The 13,308-nt window shown below is 31.7% G+C and overlaps 1 protein-coding gene across 1 annotated transcript; it reads right to left on the reverse strand.

The window, feature by feature from the left end:
• Positions 1 to 230: 230 nt before the first annotated feature.
• LOC149565251 (laccase-12-like) lies at positions 231 to 4,965 on the reverse strand. Its single transcript, XM_089817072.1, has 6 exons — positions 4,876 to 4,965; positions 4,587 to 4,738; positions 3,785 to 4,029; positions 2,972 to 3,100; positions 1,595 to 2,530; positions 231 to 361 (listed from the first exon to the last, which is right to left on the reverse strand). The coding sequence occupies exons 1-6, from the start codon at positions 4,954 to 4,956 to the stop codon at positions 231 to 233; spliced, it is 1,674 nt and encodes a 557-aa protein (XP_089673198.1). The 5' UTR covers positions 4,957 to 4,965.
• Between the last annotated feature and the right edge of the window lie 8,343 nt (positions 4,966 to 13,308).

Here is a 13,308-nt window from a genome sequence, read left to right on the forward strand (position 1 = left end):
CTCCAAACTCAAATTTTCCTTGAAAAAATGTAAATTTCGATATAATCAATAGAAATGCACGTCAAACATTAATTTTCAGGACTTGTGGTCCAGACAACTGTTAAAAAAAAAGACTATATATTCTTAACAAATCTGCCTCACTGGCATCTAGAAAGTAATACGCGATCTATCTTATTGACATGATGACACAATTTGTTGAAATAACAAGTTTGAAGGACGAATGAATCCATCTAACATTGAGGAAGATCAGAAGGAGGTGCCGGCACTTTCTCAGAATCTTCTGATCCGTCCTGGGTAACAAATACCATATCAAAACCAAGTGCGGAATGAGATTCGAAGTGGCAATGCACGACCCAAACTCCTGTTTATCAAAAACCAAAACAACTTTCACAGTCAAAAATTTCATGTACAAATATATAATTTAATTTCAAAGATCTAAAATATAAATTTCATGTATAAATATTTAATTTAATTACAAAGATTTAAAATATAGACGGAATAATTTGTTAACAATTTATAAATATTAAATCTAATTTTCCAAGTCAATAGTGGCATGTTGTGATGGTTAAGTTGTTGAGTTGTTATCCTTGCCATCAAGGTTTGAATCTAACGGGGATGAGGTCCCCAAGCATTTACCCCTTTTAAAAAAAAAAAATCTAATCTTCCAAATAAATATTGTATTTTATTATGATTTTCCACATAATCTTCTTTTCTATAATAAATTATCAAAAGTAATTTGAAATATAGAATTATAAATTGACAGAAAAAAAATTGAATCAATGGGATGACTTACTTAATTGGTAAGTTAAAAGTGTTAACTAGGCAAAATTGACTTTTATTTCGGAACTTAACTTTTTCTTAATATTAAAAGGTGGCTGGTCATTGAACTTAAATGGATTAAAGAAAACTCCATACGATGTTGTAATAACATCTTAAATGCATATTGTTCTATTAGTCTTATCTCTGGCCCATCTAAATCCAAAATACACTTTTGCAAATAGGATTTAATTATTGTAAATAAACTATTCCACTACCATTCATTACGAATTAGAAAATAAGATACACAATTTAAATCTAAATATCATATCTACGATAAACAGAAATTTTAAAGCTTTATCATAAATGTTAGATACCATGAAGTAATAACATCTTATATTATTCTATCACTATCGTCTTTGGCCCTTCTAGACTACAATGGTAGGTTTTCTTCATAATTATTTCAATGATGTCCATATCAACCTCTAAATCAAGACAGTAAGTATAACTTTCAAATCAATAAATAAAATTATTCCACTACTACCCATTATCTATAAAATACTTGAATCAACTATAAATGTAACATTTAAATTAATAAATAGGCAAAAGCCTACAACACAAGGTAACTTGTGAGTCTTTCATGTGGAAGGTCTTAGGAATCTACCTTCGCTTAACATATTATAATAATAAATTTCAACAAATATAATAATTAATCTAGGCTTAGGCCGTTATAAAAAAACCAAAAAAAATCAATTAAATCAATAAATATAATTATTTTTAAAAAAAATGTATACCTACAGTAAACAGACATCTTGGAGCAAAAATATATGCATCTCACCTGGATTGTTGGCGACAAATCTAATGGCCGCCCAGCCACCAGTAGGAACTTGAAGAGTATTCAAGCTCTGAGCATCCACAAGATTGAAGCTTTGAGGGTCCGTTTCATTATCATAGTTACCAAACCCTTGACCCACAACATAAAATTGATGACCATGGAGGTGTATAGGATGGCTCTCTAATGTAATAATCCCAGTGTTCTGAAAAACCACTTGAACACTACTATTGAAATCCAAAACTTTAACTTTCGTCCCAGTGTCAGGCGCCCACAAGCTCAGAGAAACATCATCTGAAGTGTAATTGAATTCCAGGGGAGGATTATCAGGAAAATCGGTAGTAAAGACGCCATCTGTTTGGTTGTAATAATGGGCCTGCAATATGGCTGTATCAGGGAACACGAATGAAACGTTATTAAAACTTCCAACGCCTCTAACACCATTGTTCCCCGGGCATGAATTATCAGAACAAGTAATGAGACCCAATCCCTCTGTTATGTACATTTCTACATCAACCGTCTGTGGGACTGATGCATTCAGGCTTCTTAGGGCTGTGGTGAAGTTGAATGCAGTCGCCGTGTCGTTGTAATCAGGAAAGTCAGGCAAAAGAGGAGTGCTTGTTGTATTGTCGGTGCCTTTGTATTGAAGAATTGCAGTAGCACTGTTGTTTAAGTATCGTGTTCCGCCAGGCTGGCTGTTGTATACGCGGGTTCCAATGTAGTAGAGACCTTCTTCCTGGTCAGCTGTTATGAGCACATCCATGGTGTTGCCTGGGGCTATCACAAGAACATCGGTTGTGTATGGTTGCACATAAACTGCATCCATTGCCACAACGGTCATATTGTGCTGCGCTATTTTGAAAAAGGATGTATGGACCATTGCAGCGTTTACGATTCTCAGCAGGTAGGTTTTCCCCATCTCAACCAAAAAGCGCACTGTATCTGCATGCATCCATGTTTTCTTGATTAGTCACTTTTATATTGGAATTGGGTAATACTCTTGGGAGACGAACATTTGTAATATAGTTATTATAAACAGTAACAACTCTAATTAGTTGTAGAATATGAGTGAAAAATTGGACATTAAATCAACAATAGGTATTAAATTAACAAATGTAGATATCAAATTGTGAGGTTTTAGATTTCAAAATTAATATATAATAATAATAATTAATCTTAACAATAATAATAAATGAACAATAAATAACATTCCCATCTATTTATAAAAAACAAATATAAATATCAAATTAATAATTTCTATGTAACAATCACTTCAAATAAAATTCATAAAATTAACTATCTTATATTTTTATTTTTATTTTTAGATTTCAATCCTCTCCTCCTCTCCATGTTAATAGTTCATAAATGGAAAGTGTTACAAACCATTAGAAGAGCATGGGAAAAAGTCGCCTGGCTGGCTGTTAATGGTGTATGCATTGGAGTCATTTGGTAGACCTCCTGTTGAAATCGCCTGTGCTAATACATCCTCCACATTAGCATTCCACCATTCACCTACCCAGCATAATGTAAAATTCATCAAACTGGTACATAGCTTTTAGAAATATTGTTTAAATTTTCATTAAGAAAATTGGTAGAAACATAGGCTATAGTATGAGGAGTCTTAAGTTTTTGTTTTGTATGTTACTTAAGATATTGGATTTAACTCTGAGGTCTGAAATATAATCTGTATTTGTATTGTAGGCTCTTTGGTGCATTTCTAATTGAATTAATCTTGTCTCACTTCACTTCAATTACTCAAATTAATCTAGATTGAAAAATTGGATTTCTCCTTTTCCAAGAATAATATAGATATCTTTAATGGTATACAATAGAATGTAGGGAAACCATCCAGTAGCTATTCTGGCTAACTTTACACACCTACAGTTTCTAAGTATGAAAGCTAAAAACTAATCAATAATAGTATATGTGTAATATATTTTTTTGAGACTTCATATTAGCGATAATTAGACTTTTTGACATAGAGTTTGAATGAATGCAACTAGCCCATTTCCTATAATCAACATATTATTAAAATTTTAAACATAATATAATAAAAATACCCCACACTACTAAAATTCTAATAAAAAAACTCATAGAATGTAGAAATTTTATATTGGTAATGGATTCCATTTTAAAAAGCCATTAGTCCAGAAAAAAAAAACATAAAGAAAATTTATGTGGAGAAGAGGTACAGACCCAAAATAATAGGAATCTCATCGTCTGGTGTGGAAAATGGATAATCATTTCCCTCTTGAGGTGAAATGACGAGTGCTCCATGAACAGTAGCTCTCAGATATGTGATATGTGCATGCCACCACAATGTCCCTTCCTGTCCACTGATTGTAAAATTGTAGGTATAATTGTTCCCAGGAGTGATGGGACACTGGGTTATGTAGCCTGGTCCGTCTGCCCAAGGTGATCCCATCTGCCTCACCCCATGCCTCCAAATTCACAAATAATAAATTTACAATATCAGTTTATTCATTACATTAGGGAAGAGCGTTTGCTAGTTCAACATTTTAATTTTGAGACAGAAATTTCATTATTTATTTTTTTATGTCTTTTTCTTTTCAATGATAACAATGACCCTAACTAATTTGAACAGGTTACAATTAATCATATTTACATAGAAGGGAATAGTTTAGCATTTATCCGAGAGTTAAAACTTTCTGCTTTAGCCCTTATTTAACAGGAGACAAACAACAGTTAACTCTTCCCATAAAAAAAATTAAAAGATAAAAAAACAATTAGAATCTTTTGTCATTTTAGTTAAGAATTGAAAAATAAATTGCCTAAGATACATTCGCTATGTCATATTTTATTCAATTTTGTAGAGAACCTCATCATCAATGGTAACACAATTAAAATATTACTTCAATATTAAAAATATGAAACAAATTAATGAAAAAAATATTACTTCAATATTAAACAAATGAAACAAATTAATGAAAATACTGTTACTATTGAAGTATGTTATTTTTTCCCTAACATTAATTACCAGTGTATAGTCACATTATAGGGCCCGTCGTTTTGCACTTGGACGATAAGGTTATCTCCATCGTTAACATATATATTAGGGCCAGGATACTCTCCATTGACCGTTACAATTGTCTGAGTGTTACACACCCTAGTCACGTTTTGTGTTGCAATCTACATACAAACATAGTAAATAAATAGCATAATTAGGCCCATAGTTGATTCAAGCTTAACATAACATGTTCAAAATTAGACTCCCACTTAATTCAAGCACAACATAAAACATAACTTAATGTAGTTAAAATACTCACAGTGAAATTGTACTCGACAAGGGCTGCAGAAGCCATCCATGGTGCTAAGAAAATTATACATAGAAAACAAGCTAATTTCATGGTTGATATTTTTTTCTTGTAAATCGAATTACTTTGATTACAAAGAAAAATAATAATGACAATTCAGAATAATTAGAAGAGAAAGAAGAAATATAAGTTATCACAGAACAACATTAAACTTTTCGAGCTTTGGAGAAATTTAGGTAGGCGTAATTAGTTTATACTTGAGGAGAGCATATTTGAAGTTGAGAATACTAGGGGCACGCAGCTTGCGTGCTCAGCACGTAAACGCGTGTTGAAGAAATCAGATTAGATGGTTCACACAAAATAAAATCACCTGTTTTTTCCTTACAAGTATGATTGGTTCAAGTTAAGGTAATAATCCAGATTGGGAAACAACTCCGAAGAAAGAAATGTAATAATTCAGAATGGAGACTCTATTGTGTTTGGCATTAAGTTTGAAGAGTTTTCAGTCTAGTGTCTACATTCCTGTTTGGCGAGCGGAATAGGAATACATATTCTGGAATAGAAAAGGGGGCTACGTATTACGGTTCTCTGTTTGGTTCAGCCAATATTTGATGGGAATTCGCAGACCCCAAAATTTATGTTTTCTAAAATAAAATAAAAGTGGAATAGGAATACGTATTCCAATAACACCTATTTGGGTGGAATTGCAAAACCCCATTTTTGGGCCAAAATTGGAATACGTATTCCATTTTACTTCATATTCCAATCCCATTTTGGTGCATCCAAACACGGAATTCAAAATTTTTGGAATACGTATTTCGCTCGCCAAACGGGCCCTTATTAGTGAGACTCCCAGGTTTTGCTAGGTTTAAGAATCATTCAATTTCATTATTATATATTCGGTAGAATGGAAACTCTTATGTGTCTAGTATTTAGTTTGATGATGCTTCAGTCAAAATATTCATTCATTCAGTTTAAAAGACTTATACTTTGATATGGAATAACTAAATATTCTTTTTAAATGAAATACAATCTTTCATATATATAATTGTTAAATTAAATTATATTTAAAAATAGTTCAAACAACTTCAAGAACTAAATGTGATTCGTAAAGAATAAACTCATACAAATAATAATAATGATATAAATAAATCGGATTATGATAAATTTAAATTAAATATTAATAGTGAAATCAAATTGAAGATATTAAAATAGAAAAACAGGAAAAATAACTGTAACATTATAAATCATTCTCGCAAATGTAAGAATTTGGTTAATTAGAATCACCGTGTGCGTATGAATTTACTTTTTAAAGACTGCAAATGTCTAATTATTCTAGATCCCACTTTACCAAGAGATTGTTGTCCTCTTGATTTGTTCTACTTGCTTTTTCTAATCGCTGTCCACTCTAATGGAAAACTTCAAACAATGTCCACTTTAATGCATTAATGGAAAATGTCATATGTTTTTCCTTAGTTTGGAACTTAACCTCGAACGCTTGTTACAATGCGTAACGTGTTCAACTTGTATTACATGCATCTATTTGAAGATCCCGTCTTTCATGTTATGTTTTTTATTATTAGTTCCTGTTACGACATAGATGTAAGCATTCGATAAAAAAATATTAAATGTCAAAGTAGCAATCAATTGGCGTTTAAAGTTGAAACAGGCGGTTTAAGTTTTTTCTTTTGACAGCGTAATAATAATTCAACAAAGACATACAATTATAAATATTTCAATGGATCAAAGTCTACTTTAATTATCATTTATTGAAATTAACTAGCTGAACCCACGACTTCTAAGATAAAAGGTTCACAATTTATCATAGACGGCATATAAATATAAATATTAAATTAATTAATTTAAAATATATATAGCTTTAGTTCATTTATTTAATAATACTCTAATAATAATTCTTATTTAATATTATATAATATCTAAAATTATTTGATAATGATACAATAATTTAATATATTTTTATGCATATTGATAAAAATAAATATAGTACATTAATTATATATAAATTAAATGTAATCGAATAGTTGATACTTATTACTGTTATGCTTAATAATAATTTAGCAAAGACATACAATTATAAATATTAAATAAATAAATTATATATATATATATATATATATATGACTTTGATTCACTTATTTAATAATTCTATAATAATAATTCTTATTTAATATTATATAATATAAAAAATTATTAAATAGTGATACAATAACTAATAAATAATAGCTTAATATATTTTTATGTATATTGATAAAAATAAATATAGTAGATTAATCATATATATAATAAAATTAAATGTAATTGAAATGTCAATACTTATTACTATTATAATTACATAGTTACTCGTAATAGATGGTGGAATAATAATTATGAATAAGAATAGATTTTATTTATTATTAATATTATAATAAGTTATTATTATATTAATAATACAAATTAATTATTACATGCATAATAATATGTGCTACTTGTTATCATAATAATTATTATATTTAACTAGTGAATCAATATTTGTATAACTTTTTAAATTATATAGTTTTTAATTATAATGAGCCAAAAAACTAGGTTGTTGACCATTACATGACCATTGTCTCAGGGCATCAAAGCATTATCACCTCTTAGAAGAAAAAAAATTGAATTTTTCTGTAGGGGGGATGATTTTTACCTTTCGCGTAGAGTTCAAAATTATTAATGGTTTTGAATGTTTAGTACTTTTTTTTGGTTAGACATATCATTTATGTTTACTAGCTAGGGAACTATCACATAAGGGCCTCATTAAAAATATAAGTTTAGGAGAGGAGATAGCTAGGTGAAAGTGGTATAACCTAAAAATTAGGCCTTAATGCAACTAAATTGGTTTGTTTTACCTTGGAAAGCACATTCTTTAACATCCAACACAAATCTTTCAATAGAATTTAATAAGGAAAAATAAAATGAAGTTCTTTCATAGTTTATAAAGTGATTAAGTAGAAAAATATCATGTAATATTAGTAAACCTTGAAGCATCCCTCTAGTGTAAAGTACCTCATGATCATGAGATGGAGTTGGTCCAGGGGTGATGATGCTCAACACTATTCTATCCTCCTTTCTTCTTATTTACAGTCTTACTACCCTTAAAGAACTTGTTTAAATTATCACCACTCACTACCCAACTAGTCTTCTTCCACTTCCTACCCATGATAGACACCCAATGTCCTTACCAGTGAAATCTTAAATAATTTTAAAAGAGATGTCCCAATCAAAATTGTCTTGCCATCCCAAAAGCTCACAATAACAATCACTCGTCCAATTCACTAATGAACTCATTTTAAAGATAGGAATCTACCCTCCCTACACATATGCCACATTGTGGATTCATTATTGAATTCATTTAGCTTTGCAAGATTGATGCAATTTTAGTCAACCCATAACTATAATAGAAGACATAGAATAGTCAATATTAAGAAGACAAATACCACTCTTGGAGTGACGAGGGAAACTTTTCATTTCAAAAAATCTATGTAAAGGTAATAAATATGTTTGTCTATAATCTAGTTGGATGAAATCATTTGACTACCCTTCTAAGAAATTAGGCTATTATGAGTTATAGTTTCCTATAAACGGGGGTTTTTTTTTACAACACACAAAAGGTACACTTCATTGCATAAGGTATAATAATAAATGCAAATATTTCTACTAATAGTTATTGTGCAATATCATCTCATTATTCTAGAGTAGCCTTTGAGATTAGTGTACAGTAAATATGATTATGGAGGAGAGCTACCTAGACAATTACTACACAATAAAATGTAATTAAAGTCATGTTAGACCATGCCTCTCCTTAAGTAAATGACATTCTACCATGTAAGTAGTCCCCTATTCAAATTAAAAATACTCTCATATGCCCCTCACAACTAAGAGTCAACAAGTTAGGGTTGTGGTATACTAAAAACCCTAAATTATAAAGTAAGAACCACACCTTTCAAAATAGAGCATTACATGCCATCTCCCTTGGATTTTGAACACTCTCCATCTAAGAGAATCTCAATGAAAACTAGGAGAGAAATAGGATCTAACACACACCTCAACACCTATAGGTAGCAACCATTTGTAGCAAGAGAATCAATAATGATGTTTCCCTCCTTGTAGACATGGTTGATGTTGAAAGATTCAAATCCCTATAGGATCCTGTGAAATCTTCTAGAATTCCTTCCATGATTTTTTTTTAATCTTGGAAGACCATTTAACTTTCATTCATGAAATCTCAACGTACACCTACTCTAAAACTTTGTTTCTACTTTCACTCATGATGAATCTCTTAAACCAAGTGATATTGCTCCTTGTTATAGTCTCAGTTATCATGGACTCACCGAAAAAGGATGTGTTAAGCAAATCAACAATTAAATCAATCGCCTAGGTTAGGCAATGGGAGCATGAGTACTCTTATGAACCAAAATTCATCAACACTATTTTTTTAATCATACATTAGGTTTTTTGATACAAAGTGTTGAATATTATTCTAACATGTCCTCTCCTACTAATCAAGAAATTGTTTTTCCTAAAATTATTCATGCCCAGGTACCTAAACATAGAAAGAAACATAGTTAAAAACTTGTGAATCTTCTATTTCACATGAATTAGTGTCATTATCATGATCACTCTACTAATGATTGTCAAGATTTACATTACAAGATCTAACTCATAAATAATGAGGTTATTAACATATCTCCTTATGATGAGCTCTATTTCAATCATAGTTTCTTTAAATAATATATAGGTCCCTAATATGTTGCCCCCTGCCATGTCACATTGTTAGCCTGTCTCTTGGGAGCTCATTGTCATACATTGTTTGCTTTGTGAATGGTATAATAGGTCCAATTTTCCCTTAGTTCCTACACTTGGGGCAAAAGGGAACCCTATCCATATTTCTCATTCTTCCAAGGATCCACTATTCATTTAGTTGTGTATAATTTTTTTATCATGTGGAATTCAATATTCTATCATTTGCAATTTCGTTTCCATGGTAGATACATCACTTACCTTAGAGCCACACAATAGTGTTATCATTTGGAAGTATTTTGTTTCCCACTTCTTGCATTGTATCTTATTGCATTTTTCCCTTTCATGACCTCATAGGAGCTTGAACCTCTTTGGTTTTGACTAGGAGTTTCTTGTGGGTAATATCTTGATGATGAGATTTATTTTTCCTTCTTCATCACTTCCTTAAGTTGTTAAAATACTTGAATTTATTTTTTCTATCTTTAGGGGGGGCATATATGTTTCTCTTATTTTGATATATTTTTATTTATTTCAAGAACAACATATAGAGTACACTATCATGTAATGAAACTTTCTAGGGTCAACTACTCTCCCATTTTACATTCGTTGGATTAGTTGAGTAGCATGCCACATGCACCTGATAAACCACTTTACCTATCCTAACATATACAAAATTGTTATTATGGTATAGGAATAGTATATCACAGGGGTGTAAAGTAATTGGAAGGTGTTAAATTTGTGTGATTAACTATTAGGCATGAAAACCCACTAGACTATTCAGTCATATCTATTTGGTTTGGTTCACAATATGGAGAACAAATATTATTGGGAGAGTCAATAACACACCCCCCCTCCCCTCCCATCACCTCTCTTTCTTGTCATTAGAATTAGGGAAAAACTTAGGGTTATCCATTCTATGCTTCTAGATAGGCACACATACTGTGCCTATAATAAATTGAGCTAGGTAACTGTTATTTTATTGTCTTAATATGTGTTAGAATCATGATTCAGATGCCTTCCTTTTAGAACTAGTTGAAAGAGAATTTTGGGAAGCTTATTAATGGGTTTTAGGAGCATTCATCATCATTATGCATATCTAGATCATGACGTTAGTAATATCACCCTATTTCATATTTCCTAAGGAGCAAGCCAAAAAAAAACTAGGGGGGTGGGGAGCATATGGGCACCTATGAACTTCACTTAATCATTCGTGCTAAATTTTAGGTGATTTTTTTCACTAACATGTGTTCTATAGGGTGTGGGTACTAATGGTTTCTTACATGATCTCAACATTGTGGACTTTGATTGTTGGTGTAAATAATTATTCTCTATTTATACTTACTTAAGTTTACTTAGTTAATGCATATTTTTTATTATTTATTTATTAGTCACCTAGCCATATGAGTTTTCATGTTGACAACATAGGAGTCCACACCTCTTTTATGCACATGGTGTCTACAACACATGAGTTAGCACACTAATTAAGCACATGTTGTCTATAACCTTGTCACTCTTATCCACTCATCTAGAATGATGGATAAGGCATGTGCTTAGTTGTCATGATACTTATCTTATCTCCTGGTTCTTTCTAAAGACATTTGAGGTGCTTCCTGATAGGCTTTTATATATAGGCACTCCTAGTGTGTGCATTCATCACATACTAAACAGAGAAATGTATTAGGACATACTTTAATTAATTGATCATATCCATTTTTGGTATACAATTGTGCTTGTGTTTGAGTTCTTAGTTCCAAGGTGAATTTTTCCCTTAGGCAAATTCTAGCATGGTATTACAGCTAGGAGATTTTCTCATCACATAGCCATTCGAGACCATTATTGCTTTAGCACCTCAGCTTGAATCTAGAGTACTACAAAAATTAGGAGTGTTTAGAGCCAGATCCGACCTCATCATTGCATCCAAAATGTTGATTCAATGAAAATTGGCTACAAAGTTGCCTACCCTAGACCACAGTCGATTGTGAGGCAAATTTTTTTTGCAAATTGGCACTTGAAGGACCGATTTGCAACATTGGTAGGATCATTTCAGATTTGTACATTTAATTTTCAGATTTGCATTTTTTTCATCTACATCTCTGCTATTTTTTTCAGATCTACATTATTTTTTTAAAAAATTTTGCAGGCGAAGATTGGAGCTTGCTAGTGCAAATTAGATATTTGCATCACATTTAGAAGGTCCAAAAACCCCCAAATTGGATTTTGTTTCATCCAAATTGGACATCTGAGGCAAAATCTAGAGCCATTTATTTTTTGGAGGTGCGGCGATGATTCAGAAAAAATAATAGCAGCAACGATTTTCAAATAGTGATTTCTCTCTCATGCAGACTCCTTTTTGCATGCAATTTTTTTTTGTTTTGGGGTAGAATTTCATGATCTACACATTGGTGTAGGTGGTTTGAGATCTCTGTTCTTGAATTTTTTTTGGAACTCGCAAATCCTAATTTTTTCCACTTAAAATGCTTAGTACAGGTTCATCTGGACTCCAAATCAAGTTCCATTTTTTTTTAAAGTGCATATTTTTTTTTCTACTTTCCAGATCTAAAATTAGATTATAGGTTCTATGGAGAAAAATGCTACTTTTAGAAATAGGCCCTAAATTGGCAAGTGGCTACCAAGTGCCTAAATCATACATTGGGGGGCTTTCTTTGATTGTTATTTTGCATCTTTGGGGATTACATTGATTAGTGCATCATGGAAGAGGATGATTTGATTTACTTGACCCCAAACAACTATAAGGAATGGAGTCAAGTTGTTATCAAATTTCTCAATCAGCACAATGCACTACCACATGTGAGAGACCTTCAATATGATATTGACCAGATTGACATCATTTGGCGTACTCTCTTTCTATTTATGGATGATGACATTTTGAATACAATGTTTGACATTAAGTCATCTGATCCATATGATAATTGGATGTATCTTTGGGAGACGTATGGAGATCCAAATATTCCTCCATTCCCAAAAGATCTCATACCTCCAATTATAGCTAACTCCTCTTCATATGAGATCACATCTCCAACTCTTGTTGCTCCTACTAATCTTGTTCTAGCCACAGATGCTTTGGATTTAGTGTAGTAGGACCCTTTATATCTTCCTACTCTACCTTCATGTGATGACTTCCTTTCTGCCCTTGTAGAGTTGTTCATGGAGTCTCACATTGAAGATGTGCGAGACACCCTTGATGATATTTATCTTCTTTTTGAGGTGAATTCTTTTGTTTTAGTGATAGATTCATGTACTTTAGCACAACGGGGTACATATTGTCTTCCAGGTGATGACTTCTTGTTTGACATTTCAGCTTTGTTCTTGGAGTCACATGCAACAAATTTGGAAGACTTTTTTGATGATCTACCACTTCTTTTTGCTAAGGATGATCCTTCTACAGTTTTTGTGAGGGCCCACTCTGACCCTCCTGTTTATTCTCTACATGATCAATCTTTCCAGGCTAATGTGATTGTGGATACTTATCTATAGCATTTGCAGGACGTCTCTTTGTCATTTGAGAAGTCTATTGGTTCCTTGAAATAGGTTCTACATCACTCCTTTTTTGATCTGCACTTCTTCTCAGCAGTTTTGGAGGAAGCCATCATTGATATTGACACAGGGACACTTGAACAGGTTTCAGAGACACTGTTCATCATAGATATT

Source organism: Cupressus sempervirens, chromosome 3, assembly GCF_028749045.1.
Source record: "Cupressus sempervirens isolate cs-2001-9-10 chromosome 3, ASM2874904v1, whole genome shotgun sequence".
NCBI lineage: Eukaryota > Viridiplantae > Streptophyta > Pinopsida > Cupressales > Cupressaceae > Cupressus > Cupressus sempervirens.

Coding starts and splice junctions, on each gene's coding strand:
- LOC149565251 (XM_089817072.1), bottom strand. CDS start 4,956: ATGAAATTAGCTTGTTTTCTATGTATAATTTTCTTAGCACCATGGATG. Junction 4,739..4,875: donor TTGTCGAGTACAATTTCACT/GTGAGTATTTTA, acceptor GTTTGTATGTAG/ATTGCAACACAAAACGTGAC. Junction 2,531..2,971: donor TTTCCCATGCTCTTCTAATG/GTTTGTAACACT, acceptor GGATGCATGCAG/ATACAGTGCGCTTTTTGGTT.